This window comes from Mobula hypostoma, chromosome 12, assembly GCF_963921235.1.
Source record: "Mobula hypostoma chromosome 12, sMobHyp1.1, whole genome shotgun sequence".
Lineage (NCBI taxonomy): Eukaryota > Metazoa > Chordata > Chondrichthyes > Myliobatiformes > Myliobatidae > Mobula > Mobula hypostoma.
Window position 1 is genome coordinate 35078542 of NC_086108.1, and position 21058 is coordinate 35099599.

Genomic DNA, 21058 nt, shown 5'->3' on the forward strand with positions numbered 1-21058 from the left:
TCCAAAATAACTTGCTGGATAATGGTAAGAACACACCGTAATTTCATTCCCACTGCCACTCTCCTATTGTTTCTTTCCTGCTTCTAGTAGAAAACTGGCCAACTGCAGTGGCCTTGGTTTAGCTCTAACAACAGTGATCAGACCAGACAGTCTTCCAAGAAAACGGCTCAGGATCAGGTGAACCAAAATTCATTTTGGGAGTTTCCTTGATTTTGCAAACAATGTTTCCCATAGCATAAACAGCTGAATTTTGGACATCTGTTCAAGATCAAAAATAAAAATCTTCAGCTAGCTTTGCATTTTATCATCCCAATTTTTATAGTAGCAAAGATAACTTGAAATCATTTTAGCTTCTTGCAACATCCTTGCAGGCAAGTTTGTTAGAGCTTTTTGGGAGGGTTTTAACTAATTTGTTGGGGGGGGGTGGTGAGAACTGGAGTGATAGTGCTGAGGATGGCGTGATTGGTTTACAAACAGAAACAGTGTGTAGTGAGTCTGCTAGTAAGGAGAAGATGGTGATAGATCACAATTGAAGTCAAAGCGATGAGCTGCAATGTAAAAGGGGGACAAAATCAAAGAGTGAGTACAAGACTGAAGGTGTTAAATTTGAATGCACACAGTATACGGAATAAGATAGTTGAACTTGTAGCATAGTTACAGATTGGCATGTATAACATGGGCATCACTGAACTGTGGCTGAAAAGTTATAGCTGGGAGTTTAACATCCAAGGATACACTTTGTATCGAAAGGACAGATGAGGGTGGGATGGCACTGTTGGTAAAAAGTGAAATCATATTAGAAAGAGGTGACATAGGATCAGAAGGTATAGAATTGTGCGTAGAGCTAAGAAACTGAAAGGGTAAAAAGACCCTGATGTGAGTTATATACAGACCTCTGAACAGTAGCAACAATAGGATTGAAAAATTACAATGGGTGATAGAAAATGCATATCAAAGGGACAAAATTATTATAGTCACGGGGGATTTCAATATACAGGTAGATTGGAAAAATCGAGTTGGTGCTGGATCCCAAGAGGGGGAATTTGTAGAGTGCCTGTGAGATGGCTTTCTAGAGCAGCTCATAGTAGAACCAACAAGAGGATCAGCTATTCTGAATTGGGTGTTGTGCAATGATCTGGGATTGATTAGAGAACTTGGGTAATGGAACCCTTTGGGTTCAGTGAACATGATATGATAGAATTCACCCTGAAATTTGAGAAGGAGAGTCTAAAGTCAGATTTATCACTATTACAGTGGAGTAAAGGGAATTACAGAGGCATGAGAGAGAAACTGGCTGAAGTTGATTGGAAGGTAATACTAGCAACAATGACTGCAGAGCAGCAATGGCTGGAGTTTCTGTGAGCATGGGATAGATGCATCACAAGGAAGAAGCAGTATTCTAAAGGCAGGATGACACAACCATAGCTGCCAAGAGAAGTCAAAGTCAACAGAAAAGCCAAAGAGAGGCTATATAATAGAACAAAAATTAGTGGGAAGTTAGAGGATTGGGAAGCTTTTAAAAACCAACAGATGGCAACTTAAAAAGTCATAAAGAAGGAAAAGATGGGATATGAAGGTAAGCTGGCCAATAATATTATAGAGGATACAAAAAGTTTCTTCAGATACATAAAGTGCAAAAGAGAGGTGAAAATAGATATTGGACCACTGGAAAATGATACTGGAGCAGTAGTAATGGAGGACGAGGAAATGGCAGATGAGCTGAATTAAGTATTTTGCATCAGTCTTCACTGTGCAGTATAGTGGAAGTTCCTGGTGTCAGGGGGTACCATAACTAGAGAGAAAGCTCTTAGGAAACTGAAAGGTCTGAAGGTAGTTAAGTCACCTGGACTAGATGGTATATGTCCCGGGGTTCAGAAAGAGGTGGCTGAAGAGATTGTGGAGACATTAGTAATGATCTTTCAAGAATCATGAAATTCTGAGGGACAAAATCAAAAAGGGTGATGAATATAGGACTGAAGGTGTTATATTGAATGCATCCATAATATGAAATAAGATGAACTTGTAGCATAGTTACAGGTTGGCATGTATGATTTTGTGGATATCTCTGAATCATGCCTAAAAGATTATGGCTGGGAGCTTAACATCCAAGGATACACATTGTATCGAAAGGACAAGTGGGTAGAGGGGATGGGCTGGCACTCTTGGTTTAAAAGAAAAGTGAAATATAATTAGAAAGGGGTGACATAGGATCAGAAGATATAGAATCGTTGTGCGTAGAACTAAGGAACTACAAGTGTAAAAGGACCCTGATGTGAGTTATGTACGATTAAGTATTTTGCATCAGTCTTCACTGTGAAAGTGTGTTGGGGCAGAAGGAGTGAAATTGCCAATACTAGGGAGAAGGTGCTTGGAAAACTGAAAGATCTGAAACTAGGTTGAGTGAACTTGGCCTATTCTCCTTGGAGCAACAGAGGATTAGAAGTGTATAAGATGATGAGAGGCGTTGATCATGTGGATAGCCAGAGGCTTTTACCCAGTGCTGAAATGGCTAACACAATGGGGTTTTAAGGTGCTTGGAAGTATGTGCAAGGGGGATGTCTAATCTAATGTCTGAAGTAAGTTTTTCACACAGTGAGTGGTGGCTGTGTGGAATGCACTGCCAGTGAAGGTGATAGAGGCAGATACAATAAGTACATGGAGCTCAGAAATATAGGGAGCTGTGCGGTAGGGAAATTCTAAGCAGTTTCTCCAGTAGGGTGCATGGTTGGCACAACATTGTGAGCCGAAGGACCTGTAATGTGCTGTATATTTCTATGTTTCCATGAAAACAGCATCTGTCGTGAGGGATCCCCACCACCCACAACATGCTCTCTTCTCACTACTGCCATCAGGAAGAAGAGACAGGAGCCTCAGGACTCGCACCACCAGATTCGGGAACAGTCATCACTCCTCAGCCATCAGGCTCATGAACCAAAGGGGATAACTTCACTTACCCCATCATTGAAATGTTCCTACAAGCCTGCGACAATGTTTCGTGTGGACGTGCTCAATGGTGGGGAGGGCTTACTAGTGATAGACTGGGCTGTATCCACTGCTTTTTGTAGGACTTTCCATTCAAGGGCATACTAGGCTGTGGTGCAGCCAGCGTGTCAGGATTTTAGATGTCATGCCAAATCTTCACAAACTTCTAAGGAAGTAGAGGCGCTGCTCTACTTTTTATGCAATATATCCCTACAATGAGCTCAATAGCGTAGCAGTGGTGCTTTTTTTAAGTTTGGAAGTAATCTTCATCTGTTTTAATAATTTGTCTATTTTTCATTACCTCCAAAAATACTGAAAGAAAATTTAGTTTAGAAGCTGGAGTTTGTAGTCATCATTTATTATGATTGAACTACTGTATGCATAAAATGTGTTGTATGTAAGTCTTAATACAGCGGTGTCTGGTTTGGATTGGATTGCAGCCCCTTAGGAATTGGACCATGTGTTTCTGATTGAAACTCAGTTGGATGCAGATGACAACTTTTCCAGCATCATTCTTGTACATAATGCAAGCACGTGCCTGACAATTCCCTTTGCCTCACTAAGAGAAAGTGGGCTGATAACGTGCAATGCAGAGACTTTATCTTTACCTCCCAGTAAAACAGTGGGCAGGACGCTACCAGCATATTGATCAGGTGACATCAATTAACAGGCTCCATTGAGATACTGATACTTGTAACCTGCCTGTCTGAGCAGTCAATGCTGTGCATTTTTGTCACTTGCTAGGAGGTGCTGCAGAATTGAAGGCATCCACAAAAGCTGAAATTTATGATGAGGCCAATGTGTAATCCTCAAGCACTGTCTCAAGTGGGACAGGAAGTGCTTTATTTATAAGGAAACATGTCTGGCACCTCTTTGACCTTTGTGGAATATTGAAAAACTGAGAAAGAGTGGACATGCAGAGGATGTTTCCTATAGTGGAGGGCAGAGCCTCAGTATATGGATGACCTTTTAGAACAGAGATGAGCAGTATTTCTTTAGCCAGAGTGTGATAAATCTGTGGAATGACCATTGGGTATATTTAAAGCTGATTTGAATAGGATATTGATTTCTAATGCTGAAAGGCTGGAGCAGACTCAATGGGCCGAATGGCCTGATTCTGCTCCTATGCCTAATGGTTTAAGAGTATATTCAGGAGATGGAGTGCTCTTTTTGCTTTTCATGCTGTTCTCGGTGCCATTTTGCATACTACTCCAGTGATGGACTAGGCATTCCCAGGAGTCAGTGAGGTTGTGACATGTTTTCAAGTAGGATTTGAGAATGTCTTTGAACCATTTTGTCAATTCCCCTGTTAATTTCTTAGATACAGAGCACTGAAACAGGCCTTTCAGCCCAATGGTTCTATGCCAACCCAGATTCCTATTTAAGCTACTCCAATTGCCCACACTTGGATCATTTCCTCTAAAGCAGGGGTTGTCCACAGACCTCTCAATTAATGGTAGGGATTCATGGTGTAAAAAAAGCTTGGGACCTCCCCTCCCCCCCCCACTTTAAACCTTTCTTATTCATGTGCCTGTCCAAGTGCCTTTTAAATGCTGTTAATCTATCTTTCTCATCCTCTTCCAGTGGCAGCTCATTCCATATATTGACCTCCCTTTGGGTGTAAAAATTACCCCTTAGGTTCCTATTAAATCTCTTCCCACTCACCTTAAACCTATGTACTCTAGTTCTTGATTCCCCAACGTTAAGACAAATACTGTGTGCATTCACCCTGTCTGTGCGTCTTGAAATCTTCATCTCCTCTATAAGATCACCACTTACTCTCCTATGATGAAATGAAAATAGTCCTAACCTTCTCAGTCTCTCTCCATTACTCACTCGTTCAAGTCCCATTAACATCCTTGTAAATCTCTGCTGGACTCTTTGCAGCTTAGTGGCTTCTTGCCTATAGCAAGGTGACCTAAACTGAATGTAATGTTCCATATGCAGCCTCCCCAGCAGCTCTCGCCTTGAGGGAGCTCAGACTGGAGTGCCTGTTGCAGGAACATGACCAGTATGGCACAAGAACAATGTGGCAATAAACCCGCGCCTTTTCTCTTTCCATCAAGAGATCCATTGAGAGAGTACTGTAAGTTTTTGATCTACTTGCCCTGATCTTCAGGTTACAAGTTGCAACCCTGTAGGCTGTTGTGGTAGGGAACAGTGCTCGCATTTTTATTGCAGCAGTCAGGGTACAAATTACCCTAATGATTTATAAGAGGTGGTTTTCCCAATTTCACAATTGTTTGCAAGCACTTCAATTGGATCTTAGAGGGGGTGGGTCTGCACTTGGTTCTATTGAATAAAGATAAAATCCAATTCCTTGGCACAAATCTTTTATGCTTAATTTTATGTTTTTGAGGAGACTAGATGAACCACACAGGTTTTATTGGCATGCTGACATGGATCACCCTTAATCCATGCCCTCTAGTAGTGAACACTTCAACCATTGGAAAAAGATACCAGTTGTCCATTCCATCTGTGACTCTCATTATCTTATAAACTCCTATGAAATCAGAAAATGGGAAATACAAGGGAAAGTGAGTCATTTAGCCCCTAAAGCCTGCCGTACCAATCAAATACTATTCTTTATGTGACTGGGTGATGGGTACAGTTGAAACATAAAAGGCCAAGAATCTATACTTTATAGAAGGCACCAAAGTTAGTCTAGGGTTTTAATGTTTGATACTCTGATGTAAAGATACTAGCAAGGAAGCATTTGTTGTCTATGGCCAACTGCCCTGAAGGGTGATGATGGGTTTGGCCACAAATTAATCAATTTTTGTTGCATTGACAATACTCTTGCAGCTGTGTGTATGTATATGTGTGTGTGTGTGTGGGGGGGGGTTGTATTGCGGGATTTTGACGTGCAGTGAAGAAAGAAAGCAAATCATGAAGTTCGAATGATGTGTAATTTGGATGGCTGGGAACTTGAAGGTGATAACATTGGTGCCCTTGTCCACCTCAATGAGAAGGTGACAATGTGAGTTAAACTTGTTGAAGTAAGCTTGACAATTTTCTGCTGTTCATCAGATAAATTGTACATGTTGCAGAGTGAGATGATTATCTTTAAATAATTAAGAATTAACCTTGGAATATGCCATTTGGCTGTGGACATCTTTCATATTAAGCCTTATACTGATTGGTGTGTGTAGGCTATTTCACAAGTAGTTAGGAATTTTGATTACATTTCTGGGCATCTGGGATTACAATGAGGCCAGAACTCGGGCCTGGTGAACCAAGTTGCTTTGTTTAGTGGTCTGGGAGGATTTAGAGGCACTGCTATTAAAAGAGGTTTTAAATTTAAGTTTGATTTAATTTACGCCTTTAAACTGGAACACATGTACTTGCACCTGTCATCCTGCATCAGGTGATGCTGCATGATTGGTGTAAGTGTGGATCCGTGCTAGGTAAGTAGCTACACCATCTCTCTTGGCTAGTAAATTACTGCTTGTAGACCATCTGCTCAGTAAGGGGTTGCTGATCCATGCAGAGAATTCAATCTCTCACAAGGTGTATTATTTTACACAGGTAATATTATTGCAAAGATTATGCAGTGTGCCACATGGATAGAATGTTATTCATTTTCTCCTTAGAAGTTATTGCATTCATTTTGCTGCCTGTGTACTTTAGGGACTTGTTACCCAGTAATTTCTGTAATTTTCCCTTTTAACTCTGGAGATAAATTTAATTATTATTGTAAACCCAACTTCTCTTCAGTTCAGGAAACACATATTTAAGTTTAGTTGCACTAACTTGCCAAAACCTATCCTTCCCCTGTCTTTAATCTAAGTAGAATCATTTGAAACTGTTTCATGAGAGCCACGTTCCATCATTATGTTGTGTGAAGTACGCTGCTATGCATGAATTTACCAGCAGAGGTCAGTAGATAACCAAAAATGGATGTGTTCTATTTTCTCAGAGGCTATCTATAGCTCTAAAGTGCCCTACTGAGAGCTTCAGGCTGTTATTCAACCTGTGAGTTTTCTGGTTTGATTCTCCTCTGAACTGATAGCTTTATCCCACCAGAGGGTCTGGGTGCAGAGAGTCTGGTGCAGTTCTGAGGGATTATTGAGCCGTCAATGCTGTTATCTGTTAGTGCAATATCAAAAATCAAAACTTAACTTTCTATTTGTATTTATAAATTGATTGCTGCATTTCAAAAACAACCATTTCACAATGGCTGAATATATATGTATTTAATACAGAATTACTGAAAATGCTTTGCTGCCAGTGAAAGAAATGTAAGAGTTAATTTGTGTATAACAAGACCCACAAACAGCCAACTGTTTTTGGTGCTCTCAATTAAGAGTGAAATAACTGAAGAAGGCAGAATGCCCCTATTCCTCAAAAGTGTCAATACTACTTTTTTGTCCATCTAAAAAGGCAGATTTATGTCTTATCTCTGACAATGGAACACTTCCTCAGCACTGAATTGTAGCATTATGTGCGGAAGTCTCTATAGTCATGCTAAGATCCACAAACTTTGACTAAGCTATGTTTGGTAATGGTATGTGCTCCTATAACTGCAAATTTATCACTAATTCCTGAAGTTGTGTCATTGAAGTTTATTATCACTGACTTAAATGATGCGAAATTTGTTGTTTTGCGACAGCAACACAGTGTAAAACTATATTACACAAAATAAATAAACAGTGCAACACAAAGGGAATAATGAGGTAGTGTTCATAGGTTCACAAAATAAATAATCCTTTGTAAATTTAATGGTGGAGAGGAAGGAGCTGGTCCTGAATCATTGAATATGGGTCTTCTGGTTCCTGTACCTCCTTCCTGATGGTAAAAATGAGAAGAGGGGCATGTCCTACATGCTTGGACGTTGCCTTCTTGAGATACTGCCTCAGTAGAAAGAGGGCTGTGCCTGTGATGGAACTGGCTGAGTACATAACCCTCTGCAGCTCCTTGCAATCTTGGGATGTATACGTGGGGAGAAATACAACAAGAGAAGACGATGTTGGAGTCTGATTAATAATTTCCACTTGCTGCTGATCTAAGGATGCACTTCTAGCTGTGAGCATTACTCAGTGACTGTCCAATGTTGAAGAATTCTGAAGATTTGCTGCTGATCTGGTACTATCTAGTGTATAGTATGAAGGTGGAGAAGCTGTTGAAAATTCCAATCATTGGTAGGAGTGAGTTATTCATGGGGTGGGGGGGGCATTGTGTCTGCCACTCATTTAAGGGAGGGGAAAGAATCGAAGAGAACAGTACTTCTCAGTGACAGGAAGAAAGGGTGTACAACAACACCCTGTTGTGAATAGGTTGGACTTTAAAAGACGTAGTGGAAATGATTAATCATCTCCCAAGAATCTGCTCCTATTCTTCTTGATCTATCCTTCTTTCCACTGCTGCACCTCCAACAATAATACAAGTTCAGCATCAAGCAGTATATTTTACTATAGTAAGGAACCCATATGCCACTAGAAGGCAGTGAAAGAAATGAGTGCTTTACCTCATTAATGTCTGGGCATCCGAGCCACTATGAGATTGTATACAAATGAGCATACAGGTAATGGATATACGTGAATGAGTAGGCTTGATATCAGGAAGTACAAATAGATTGGATCAAATAAACATGAGGGAGACAGCAGTTGCTGAAGCTCTGTGCAGGCCCAAATTGAAGATGTCTTTTCACAAGAGGCTCCCTTCTAATTTTTCAGTAGTTGCTTTTGGCTATGTAGATCAGTAGTTATACATTGATTTTAAATTTAATTTTGAGTTTTTTGTTGAAAATTTGTTTGTATGAAAGTCATGTTGTGCAAAACCTTAGTTAGGCCAAATTTGAAATACAGTGTTCAGTTCTGGTCACAGCATTACAGGAAGAATGTAGATATTTTGGAGAGGGTGTAGAAGTTGTTTACTAGGATGTTGCCCGGATTGCAAGGTTTAAGACACTTACACATTACTCTTCAAATAAGTTGTCAAATCTCAGCTAAAATAATGCTGGTGCATCATGGACCACATGGTTTACTTGTTTTTTTAAGGTAAACCTACACATTAAATCTTTGACAGTGCAACACTGTCCAGATTACATGGCTAAAATCCTGTAGTGGAGTTTGAACGCTGTCTTTCCCTCACAGGACTATGAGTACTAAATAGAAATATCCCAAGCAGTGCCATTTTGTTTTCAGTACTTAATACTGTGTATGTGTATGTTTCACTTGTATCACCGCTGTTACTACTTTCCTCCTCTATGCCTGCCTTAAAATATATAACATTGCTTTATTGTTTAATATTCTTTATTTTGTTTTCTCTTAGTATTTACACCTGGAGAAAATCAAAGACTCATACATAAACAGTTAAATGAAAAAAACAACGGATAATGATGTGACAGCAAGATAACTTTTCCAGCTCAATGTGATGCAAGTAGCTTGTCCTGCTCGGTGTGGAACTTGAGCTGCTACAGAACTCAATGAATAGGCTTCAAGGTGTCACTGGGAATTTTCAGCATCTGATATCATGTTTCAATATTAGGAATTATTTAAATATAGGTCTACAAAGACTTCTCTCACAGGTGAAGACTGTCAGAAGGTTTGGCTAATCCTTTTGCTAACCCAGGATATCAACTAGTATAACTAAGATTTAATGTGAGAGCTTTAATGTCCATTTAGTATTTGTTGCATGCAAAAGTTTAATTTCCCTTGGAGCTTTTCAGGAGATTAAACTTGTGGGCATGCAGGTAGTAGATTAATTGCGTAAAACAACCCAAAAGCAGCAGGATACTGCTCTAATACTTCAAATAATTTCCTTAAACACTTTTGTAGAAGCTAGCCACTTGTTTCCCTAACAAAAGTCAGCATAAATTTGTCCTCATGCAGACTTCTCAAACCTTTTCCTATGTGGTATAACCAATATTACAGAATAATTTACAGACATACAATAAATAATTTATACAATAGCAATAAAATATTTGTGTAAAAGTCTAACAGTCCCAATTCAGTATATGCTACTTCTTCAATGCCTTCAGCACATTCTTCAATATGTGTCCCATTCTTTATCTAAACCGTGCAAACTCATAGCTCACTAATAAGCCTTTTCCAACAATGTTTCCATTTATGCTTTCCATTCATATGCTCAGCTTGCGTTAGTGCTCTCATCAGATATCCCCAAAAGGTTTTCCTTCAAGATTCATGTCTCAGACTGCTTGTTGGAGTCTGAATGACTTGCCATTCTTTCAGTTTGTTTGATCAGGTTTAAATACACTTCTGATCTCAGGAATCTGGGATAGGAATCCTTCTCCATCAAGTTGTAGATTTTACTCTGTGCTTCATCAAAGCTGGAACTAGTGGGCTTCAGAAGGTGATTCTTAGTGAAGTCTTTAGTTTCATAATCAATATTAATCTATTCAGTAGGGAAAAAGAAAACAGAAGTTCAATGATTGTTCTTTGTTAATTTTAAGGTTGCTCACTGCATTAAAATGATACGCTACATATTGTTTGTGATGGCAAATGCAAGGACTCACCTCTTTAGGAGCATCTGTTTCTATGAATTCCAAATAAATTTTCTTTGCTCTGGAGGCCCTTTTTGCAGGTGACCTGATTTTCTTGTAGTCCTCGCAGGCCAGCCAGAACTCAATGTTTTCCTCACTGTATTCTAAGCAAAGGAAAGCTCTAAAGGTAGCCAAACCATCTACAAACAGAAGAGGGAAGAAATGTAATTCTAATGGACGCAAAGCTCTCATGATTTAATTTAATTTAAAGATGGAACAATTCATTCCATATTTTCAGTCTTATAAATTGTTTTTACATTTAAGGGTAAATCATGTATTAAGATTTTCTTTTAAATAAGTAAAGATCTTTTTATGTGCGATACTGATCGGCAGAAAGCTTCCTGTGGATGGATTGATGGCCAGCAGAATTTACAAAAGTGAGTTATTATTGCTATGCACCCTTTCATTTACTGTTCTTCCCTGGCTGGGGAAATTCAGGATCCCAAAGCTGTATCAGACAATTTGCCAGGAAGCATGAAATGAGAAGCATATGCTTCTCATTTCCCTTTGGACTTGGCTCAACCATGGATCAACATAGGAAAGGATTGCCTCCAAGTTACTTGGATCCTGGGTGGTAGCTTCTCACACAATCCCTTGGTTGGGTATGCCAACTGAATGTGAACCCCTGTGCTCCTGTTTGGCCACAGCTGTAGTCAAGTTGAGTTGATTGTCATGTGCACAAGGCAGTGAGTGACAGTATATTGTAAAATTTTCCTGAAAACAGAGTCACGGGCACATGTGTATAGAGAAGAAAACAGAATATAACTTTTACATAAGATTGTACAATGGGGTAGGACTGTGCAAAAGAGTTTAGTACAAAAAATGACAGAGACACAATCAGTGGAAGTCCAAGGCCGAGCAAGCAGTTGTCCATAGTATCATTATACTGAGTTTATTAGGTTCACGTTGACAGAACTTATTCATTTCCCAGTCTCTTAGCCGTCTTTATAGCACATTATTTTAATCTGGCCAAGAGACAGAACAGACACACTCCTTGGAGTTATCAGGAGGCTCTTCCTTTCCTGGAGGCAACAGGATGCGAACAGCAGCTTCCAACAAGAGATGGAATAGGCTCACTAGAGGAGTGTTAGAGTACTGTATGTGGTACCCAATGTAAGTGCATTGGGTACAATGTTTTGTGATTATTCCCTTCCGCTGGAACTTGCCTGTGGGTTCAGGGAAGAATACTACTGGCAGCTCCCCCCTCCTCCATCATACACACACACTTCTGATTTCTGCAGTGGTTTGAGCTACCATTTTTAAATAAGCAAATTATTGCAAGAACAAAACCTGAACATTTATTTATTTTATTTCTTTTTATTTATCTATTTACTTGTTGAGATACACAGTGGAGTAGGTCCTTCTGGCCCTCCAAGCCATGCCACCCAGCATTCCCCTGATTTAGTGCTAGCGTAGTCACAGGAAAATTTACAATGACCAATTAACCTACCAACTGGTATGTCTTTGGACTGCGAGAGGAAACGGAGCACCGAGTGGAAACCCACGCGGTCACAAGGAAAACGTAGAAACTCCTTAAAGACAGCAGTGGGAATTGAGCCCGTGTCATAGTGGAAAAGCATTCTGCTGACCACTACTCTACCATTCTGCCCTTAACCATGTCATGTATTGCCATATATATTTTAACTTACAGAATTCCTCTCTGATCACAGTTAACACCTTAATTAATCCATTATAAACCATCCAGACAGTCTTTCTTGATATGACTAACTCAATAACTTTATGAAAATCAAAATTATTGAGTTCTAATTATGGCAGGATGCCCACTTACTTTTATGAGAAAGCATCTTGTCCAGAGATTCTCTCCAATTCTTCGCTTCCTCTGAGGAAGTTCTGGTTGGGGGAAAAAAAGACAGCAATTTTCGTTAGTATATTTTAAAACATACGAGGAAAAGCTTTTTTATAAGGTCAGTTGTTTTGCTATGAGGTCCACATGTACCTGTATTTTACTTTATCTATCTTGTTGGCTTGCACAGAAACGTAATGTTTATTCGACTTCTGTAAAAAGATACCCAGCCGAGCCTTAATACCTTTTGCCCTGGGAATAAAAAAAACAAGTTTAGTCACAAAAAAAACACTTTTGATCTACTCTGATCATTATCAATTCTTCCAGTGATTATTTTGGAATTCGTTAATGTTCCTTTAGCTAGTCTTTTTAGTTTTTCTTTCTTTTGTATCATGACTAATTTAAACTGTGTTTAATCAGGTACAGTACTGTTATTCATAGCTCTGTGTACATCAATATCTTGAAACAATGGAGACCTGACTTGTTCTATAGATTAACTGCAGCAAATCCAGGTCTGAGCTGAAACTGCAACAGATTACAATGGAAAATGCTCTGTTAGCACTTGAGAAGAGCTAATCCAATTCAAATCTGAGGGGTATTTGTGTCATTTAGGTAATACATGTAAATTAAAAACTGATGCAGGATGCCAAAAAAAAACGTATATCTAAAACAAGAGCAAGGATGATGTTTTGGGATCTGATACTACCTTTTCTGTCAATGACAAATCTCTTGGCTGCTTACAACATTTTTTCTGTTTCAGATTTCAAGCATTTGCACGTATCATTTGATAATCTGAGTAAAGCAAAATTTAGGTGGAGATCCTGCCCAGATAATGTTGTGCTTACTCTGTGATGAGACTTCTTTTAGTGGTTCAACTATCCTAATCTGGAAATATAATCTGAACCGCAGATATTGGTTTGTGACCCACTACAAAATTGTTTGGTCTAGCCTTCAGCATTTAATAGATTTCGAACCTTCAACCGATGAAAGTTAAATTGAAATTTCAATAATTTCAAGGCTCTAATATTGGAAAATAATGATCAAAATACTGTTCATTCACAATTTTGACATCAGAGTGGAAGTTAGTTTTAACTGGTATAGGTTTTGTGATCAAGTTCAAAACCTTATGATTTAGGCTTGTGGAAAAAAAGCTCAACTCCCTTGTATTGCTCAAATAAGTAATTTAGCAAAATATAAGAATCTGAAATACTTTCATCCAACAGTTGGCTACTAAATGCAATATTCTTTCTGAAGATAAAACATGTAGTTTCCTCAGCAGCCTTCCTTGTATAAAGATACACATAATGAAAATTATTAAGTAACGTACCTTTCTAAGCAGCAGCTTGATAGTGATGACAATCCTCGGCACATTTTTATTTACTTGGAGCTATTAAGTCTCCTTTAGAAACTTTCTTCTTCTGGTCTCAAAGTCTTCGATGCACAGACTGACTGCTTCAGCTGAACTCTCTGTCTTACATACACAAACTAGTTGGAGTTCAGTCAGTTGTCTAACCAATCAGTGGGCTGCAGGAAGCTGACAAGGTTATACTACAAAGAGCTTAGGGTTGAATGATGACGTTTCTGTGTGTGGAAATTCCCAGACTGATAATATTATCACTATTAAACATCAAATCATTTGTAATTCATGTGTATAGATAATTAAATCTGAAAGATGTTCTAAACATTTCTATTCTAATAGAAAAAAATGAATATTGGAGGAGGAAGTTTGTTAACCTTTCAGTTATGTGTACAAATTTTATTTGCTGCAGAAAGCAGAACCATTTAATGAAAAGTGATGGAATAATAATTGAGATGTAATGAAATCTATTAATCTCCCACCCGATGCAGTTCAGAAATATTGGGATCTGAAAGAACAGCACTATTTCATCTCTATGTGGCAATATGAAGGAAGGTTGTACGCTATTTTGGAAAAGCGACATTTTGAGTACAGAGTAAGAGGAAAGCAACTTGTATGTTCCTGTTTAGAAGTTCATTCACCTTACTGACCCTTTCTGGGGTGCTACCTCTGCTGGAAATGAGGTTTTAAAACATGCACAATGACAAGCTACATCAGACAAATCTGACCTGGATAAAAAATTTTCTGGCTCAACAGATGATCTCTCTGGAGATTGAAAAATCTTATCTCCGGTTTGTCAGGGATAATATATTGGTTTCTATTATGCTGTGTTTTAAGAAGTGCTGTATATTTTTTCTGATCTTTTTCAACATTCGATTTTAAAAATGATTCCTGTAGCGATTTTAAAAATGTTTCCTGTAGTGATTTTATAATGAACAGTGACAATTTTTGAATAACTGTAATAATAGATGGGACTTAGATAAATACATAAATATTTCTAGGGTCAAATCTCTTTCCTGTTATAACTGCTGAACATGGGAGAGAGAGACAGGATAATTTATTCGACTGTCCTTGTTGGTTGGACTCGATCTATACTTTACCTGAAATGTAATCAGTCATTATATTAACTACCATTTATCATGATAAAGTGACATTGTTTTGCAATAAGTTACCATGGTCTCATAATATACGGTAACTTGCTCAGTATTTCCAGTGTTTTCAAATATTATTTCAGGTTCCAGTGCATTTTTTTTTGCTATCTGTTTGCTAACATAGTGCAAAAATGGGTCTATCTATCAATTGCAAAAAGACAGAATGTATGGTGATATCCAAAAAGAAGGAGAATCCTAACTGCAGGCTGAGAATAAATGGGGACAACATAAAACAAGTACAGAACTTTTGCTGCTTAGGAAGCTGGGTGAGATCAGATGGCAGGTGTGACATGGACATCAAAAGAAGAATAGGGATGGCAAAAGACACCTTTCTGAGAATGAAGAGTATACTGACCAATACTAAACTAGGCAAGACAACCCGCCTCAGAGTACTGAAATGTTACGTTTATTCAGTTATGTTAAATGGCTCAGAATGTTGGACAATATCTAGTAACATGAGGAAATGAATTGAAGCAGCAGAGACGTGGTTTTTGAGGAGGATGCAAAGAATATCATGGACGAAACAAATATCTAATGAGGATGTCATGAACAGAGCAAACACAAAAAGAGAAATGATGTATGAGATCATGAAAAGGCAACGTAACTTCATTGGACGTGTGATTAGGAAAGAGGAGTTAGAATGCATGGTAATTATAGGAAAGATTGAAGGGAAGAAAGCAAGAGGAAGACAAAGACAAATGATGATGGAGACAGCAGCCAGAGAACTGGAAATGAATACCAATGAATTGATCCACTTGACCGGTAACAGGAGTGTGTGGGCCATGGCAGTCAAAGCTCAAACTGGGCATGGCAGCTGCTGATGATGATGATGATGATGATGATGTTTTCTAACTGTAAATACCTCAGCATAACACTTCATGGGCAGAGAAAAGTCTCATAAAAAAGACAAAGGCTCGCAGAGAGGCTAGCTTGAACTATAAATGGCCATTGCTTAGGATGCTCTGGGAAATGTGCATTGTTCTTATTCAAGATAAAATTGAACTCATAGAGGAAAAGGAAAAACTAAAATGAAAATCTGAAATGATGATTGAGAGGTTATAACTGCCCCAAAAGATTGCATGTTTGTCGCCCACTAAAACTGCTAATGTTGAGGAATGATTTATTAGTGGTTTAAAATTACGTAGTGTTAGAGTCATAAAGACATATATCACAGAAACAGACCATTGAGTCTACTGTCTACATTGACTATCAGGCACCAACTTACAGAAATCCTACTAATCCCCACAATCCTATCAACTGCCTTCAGATTCTATCTACACACCAGGGACAATTTACAATGGCCAACTCTCTGAGATGCGAGAGGAAACCAAGGCACCCGAAGGAAACACAAGCGGTTACAGGGAGACTGTACAAACTCCCTGTCACTTTACTGGTCGGCAGGCTTGAACCCAAGTTGCTGGATCTGTAAGGAAGCAGTTCTACTACCAGCACCTGAATAGAAGTAAATGCTTCCACTTCCTGAGGTCAACAAAACCAAAGGCCATAATACAAGAGAATACAATAAATCCAAATGGAAAACCTTATCCAGGGAGGGATTAGAAAGTAATAATTAATTTCAAAGGAGTGAGTGAGTGAGGCAAATAGTAAAGATACAATTACATGGAGATGTGATAATTTCATGAGAGCAATATATATATAAATGTACATATATATCTACATACACAAGGATCCTGATTGTTTGAAGATGAAAAAAAGTGAAGAAAGTTCATATAAGAAGAAAATGACTCTCAGGGTTATATATGGTGACATATATGTACTTTCATAATAAACTTACTTTGAGCTTTATAGTGCATAAATGTTGACATGGAACAGTTGGGCTGAATGTCCTATTTCACTGCTGTACCTGTTAAGAAAATCTATTCACTTTGGACAATACTTGGATTGTGCAAAGAAAACACAATCTGTTCGATATGTTGGTGACTAGATGTCACCACCCCTGTAGCAGTCAGTGGCCGTGAAGACTGCTTTGGCAGTAGGTGTGGCACCCTGCACACTATTGGTAATGTATAAGGGAGGAAGCTGGCTGACTGATTTTTGTAAAGGCGTTAGTACTTTTCACAACATTATTTAAAGGCACACAACCAGATTTGTTTCAAGCTTCTCACCACCCCTGCCATTTTGGGGGCTAAGACCTAATGGTTACATTTCCTAAGCAGTTTGTGGGGCCTCCTCAACTTCTAAATATGTTGCTGCTTTGTGACAGCACTCCAGCCTACACTGGGTGATTATACATTTATTATAATCTTAAACCGTTTAATGTCTGCAACCTATTTCAATGTAATCACTACCACCTCCATACACTCCACTGTGATTAGCAGATTGCAGGTTGTCATGACTTATCTTTCTCTGCAGGGTCATGGGCCATAATTTACAAATCATGAGTCTGTAAACAGTATTGCAGCTTCTAGTAAAAGACATATTGCATTGTTTCCTTGGAGCTACGCAAAAGTATGAATGATTACTGTTAGGGTTATTAGGTTGCTTTCACTTTGATAAGACGAGCGGGCTCTCTTTGTAGCAGAAATGGAATAAAAATAGTGCTATCTCTGAATGTTAAGTGCTTGAGGATCTGCTTCTATGCTATATGCCTTAATATCAAGTCTAGCACTACATAATTATAAACCAAAATTAAGTCATTCCTCGTTAACATATTCCTTATGTTAAAAACTAGAGTTCTTAATCATTGGTCCAGAATATGAATCTGAACCCCACTAAAGCAGCTAAGAAATAAGTACTTAAATATGGAATTTGAAAAAAAATAGCTCGTGCCAGTTATGTTGACCATGAAACCGTTGAATTGTTGTAAGTGCTCTGATTCACTAATGTCCTTCAGGAGAGGAAATCTGACATTTTAGTTCCGTCTGGTTTATAAATGATTCTTGCCTCACCATGCAGCTCTTAATCAGCTCCTCAGTTCAGGGGCAACTGAAAATAGGAAATAATTACTGCCTTTCCCAGCAACATTCATATCCTCTAAGTAAATAAATTCAACCTAAAAGAAGAGAGTGTAGTGAATCTCTGGAATTCTCTTCCCTTGAGGGTGGTGAAGACCAGATCATTAGATATATTTCAGGTAGAGATAGATTTATGTCTGAAAGATCAAAGAATTGAGTGTTGTGGAGAACCATCACAGAAGAGCAGTTGAGGCCAGGTCAGCTTGTCCAGGATCACATTGAGAGGTGGAACAGGCTTGAGGGACTTGTAGGCCTACTCCTGCTCCTGTTTCCTTGTGTTGTTGTGGAAGGTCTTGGGTTTGAACCTGGCCTGTACTTTGTTTAATCTTTGCACAGCAAATCATTGACTAAAGAGGTTCTTCAGCTAAGGTTGAAGGTATGATCTTCATCTTTTACACTGATGGTCCCTCACTGAGAAAATGTGTGTGATTGTGTGCCAATGTTTTAATCAACCCTTCTCCCACTGTCCTTCTGCAAGTATTTGTCTGGTGGGGTGATACAGAATTGCAACTGATATTGAATGAGGGCTCAGTGAATTCGCAAGCCTGACATTGGTGAAGATGTTTTGTCTAGCAGATACAAATCAAGCCAATTAGATGCCTTTAATGTGAACCCTTTTGGTCCAGAGGAACAACAGGGCAGAATTCAGGCAAACAGCTGTTGGAGAATGGATTATTGTTGTGAAATTATCTAGAAACCAATTTCTGTGGGATACCAACAGAAGGAGGAAGAGTGGACAGAGACTGAAGACCACAACAGTGAGGACTGTGAAGATATGCTGGAAATGGTTACATCCCGACACGCGGGACAGAAGCAAGGTCGCATTGTGTATTCCACGGACCAGCAAATACCGGCCAGTTTAGCGAACAGAGTGGTGGACACCCCTGCTGAAATCCGGAGGAAAACACACAGAGGATGCAGAGGGGGATCACAAAGCTGAGGAAGGAGGACCAGGTCGAGACAACAGAGACTTATGGAGAAGAGGAGCTCGGTGGGTAATACTGTTCTGGCTGACCGGAAGTGCACTGAGAGCGGTAAGCGTAAAGGAGTTGGGTGCTTACTGATCTGGTTAACAACGGATGGTGCAATCCGGGGCATATTACGATCGAGGAACGTGTTTGCATACTGGATATTGAACTTTTTACTGTTGGACTTCGGCCACGTTCTACCGTGATACAACACTTGGTGGCATGGGAGGTCGTTCCTGCCTGTGGCCATTGAACGTGCAGCTCCTCCTGTGGAGGGTCAGACACCCTGAGCCAATAGACTGGTCCTGGACTTATTTCCCATCTGGAATAGTTTGCATTTTGTTGTTTGATTGTTGGGGGGTTTTGTATTGCTATATTTACGCTCTATTCTTGGTTGGTGCGGCTGTAACGAAACCAAATTTCCCTCGGGATTAATAAAGAATATCTATCTATCTATATGTTCAAGGAAGGAAGAGGAGCGTTTACAGGTTTGCATTGAATCGGTGGGCCAGACCACATTCAGTGAAATTAATATGCCACAGTTGTCACTGACTTCATCAAGACCTACTTGACTAGTCTGTGCCTTCAAGAACATACCAACAGAACCAAACCAGAAGCCGTGAAAGAACCAGGAGCTTCACAGTCTTTAAGGGCTAGATCTGCGGCATTCAAAACCGGCAATCCCGAAACCTACAGGAAGTCAGGTATGAGTTATGAAAGGTCATTGGAAGAGCAAAAAGGCAATTCCATATAGTTAGAGACACAATTAGATGTATTACAGCTGTGCCAGTGTTCGTACGCCCTTACTTCCTATAAATGGCAGTGATGCCTTGCTCCCCGATGTATTCAACGTCTTTTATGTTTGCTTTGAAAGGGAAAAGCAAACTACATCTGTGTGAATTCCCACAGCATCTGATTATCCTGTGATCTCAGTCTTAGAGGCCAACGGCAGAACGCCCTTCATGACAGTGAACACTCAAAAGACATTGGGCCCTGATGCTGTACTTGGCAGTGCACCAAAAACCTGTGCGGACCAACTGGCTGGAGTGCTTAGGAATGTCTTCACCCTCTCACTGTTGCAATTGGAGTTTCCCACCTGCTTCAAAAAGGCATCAGTCATACCAAGAAGAGTAGGGTGATCTCTATCAATAATTATAATCCAGTAGCTCTCTCATCTACTGAGATGAATGCTTTGAGAGATGCCTGAGCACAGACCTGGACCTGCTGTATTTTGCCTCACAGGTCTACAGCTGATACAATCTCATTGGCTGTTCACTCTGCTTTGGACCACCTGGACGACAACAAAACATATCAATTTATCGATTACAACTCAGCATTCAACATCATCTCCCAGCTAATCAACAAGCTTCAAAAGCTGGGCCTCTGTAACTGGTTCCTTAACTTCCCAGTCGGGACGACAGTCAGTGCCAGTCAGTAATATCATCTCCTCCTCTTTGACAATCAACACAGCAACATTTTAAGGACGCCGCTTAGCCCAGTATTCCACTCTCACTACACTCGTGTCTGTGTGGCTAGGCACAGCTCGAACGCCAGCTATACCATTTGTTGATACCACTGTGCTGGCGGAATCTGAATACACAATGAGGAGACATTCAGAAGCAAGATAGATTGGAGAGTTGAGTATTATTAAGTATTAAGGCATCCATTAGTCTTGCGAGAGTCTTCACTCTCTAGGGCACAGGCCTGGGCAAGGTTGTATGAAAGACCAGCAGTTGCCCATGCTGCAAGTCTCCCCCCTCCACGACACCAATGTTGTCCAAGGGAAGGGCACTAGGGCCGATACAGCTTGGCACCAGTGTCGTCACAGAGTACTGTGTGGTTAAGTGCCTTGCTCAAGGACACAACACGCTGCCTTGGCTGTGGCTCGAACTCAGGTCGCTAGTCGAATGCCTTAGCCACTTGGCCACATGCCCGTACGTGGTGTCACAGCAACAAATTTACACTCATCTAAAGCAAGGCCAAAGAATTAATTGTGGACATTACGAAGGGGGAGTAAGGAGATCATGCACCAGTCATCATTGAGAAGGCATGCCAACAGCTATGCAGTATTAGGAATTTTAGGAGACTTTTATATCACCAAAAACTCTAGCAAATTGCTACAGGGCGTACCACGGAGAGCATTCTGACTGGCTGCATCACCAATTGAATGGAGGCTCCAATACGCAGGGTTCAAAAATGCTGCAGAGGGTTGTAGGTTCAACCACCTCCATCATGGGCACAACCATCAGATCATCTTTAAAAGGTAGTGCTGCAACAAGGTGGCATCCATCATTAGACCCTCGCCATCCAGGAAATG

The 21058-nt window shown here is 39.8% G+C and overlaps 1 protein-coding gene across 1 annotated transcript; it reads right to left on the minus strand.

Moving 5' to 3' along the window:
• Positions 1 to 9234: 9234 nt before the first annotated feature.
• LOC134355137 (regulator of G-protein signaling 5-like) lies at positions 9235 to 13749 on the minus strand. The gene is made up of 5 exons (XM_063064913.1): positions 13618 to 13749; positions 12444 to 12542; positions 12276 to 12337; positions 10460 to 10626; positions 9235 to 10338 (listed from the first exon to the last, which is right to left on the minus strand). Exons 1-5 carry the CDS (start codon positions 13659 to 13661, stop codon positions 10126 to 10128), a joined length of 585 nt encoding a protein of 194 aa, XP_062920983.1. The 5' UTR covers positions 13662 to 13749; the 3' UTR covers positions 9235 to 10125.
• Between the last annotated feature and the right edge of the window lie 7309 nt (positions 13750 to 21058).

Coding starts and splice junctions, on each gene's coding strand:
- LOC134355137 (XM_063064913.1), bottom strand. CDS start 13,661: ATGTGCCGAGGATTGTCATCACTATCAAGCTGCTGCTTAGAAAG. Junction 12,543..13,617: donor TCAAGCTGCTGCTTAGAAAG/GTACGTTACTTA, acceptor TTTTATTCCCAG/GGCAAAAGGTATTAAGGCTC. Junction 10,339..10,459: donor AAACAGATGCTCCTAAAGAG/GTGAGTCCTTGC, acceptor CCTACTGAATAG/ATTAATATTGATTATGAAAC.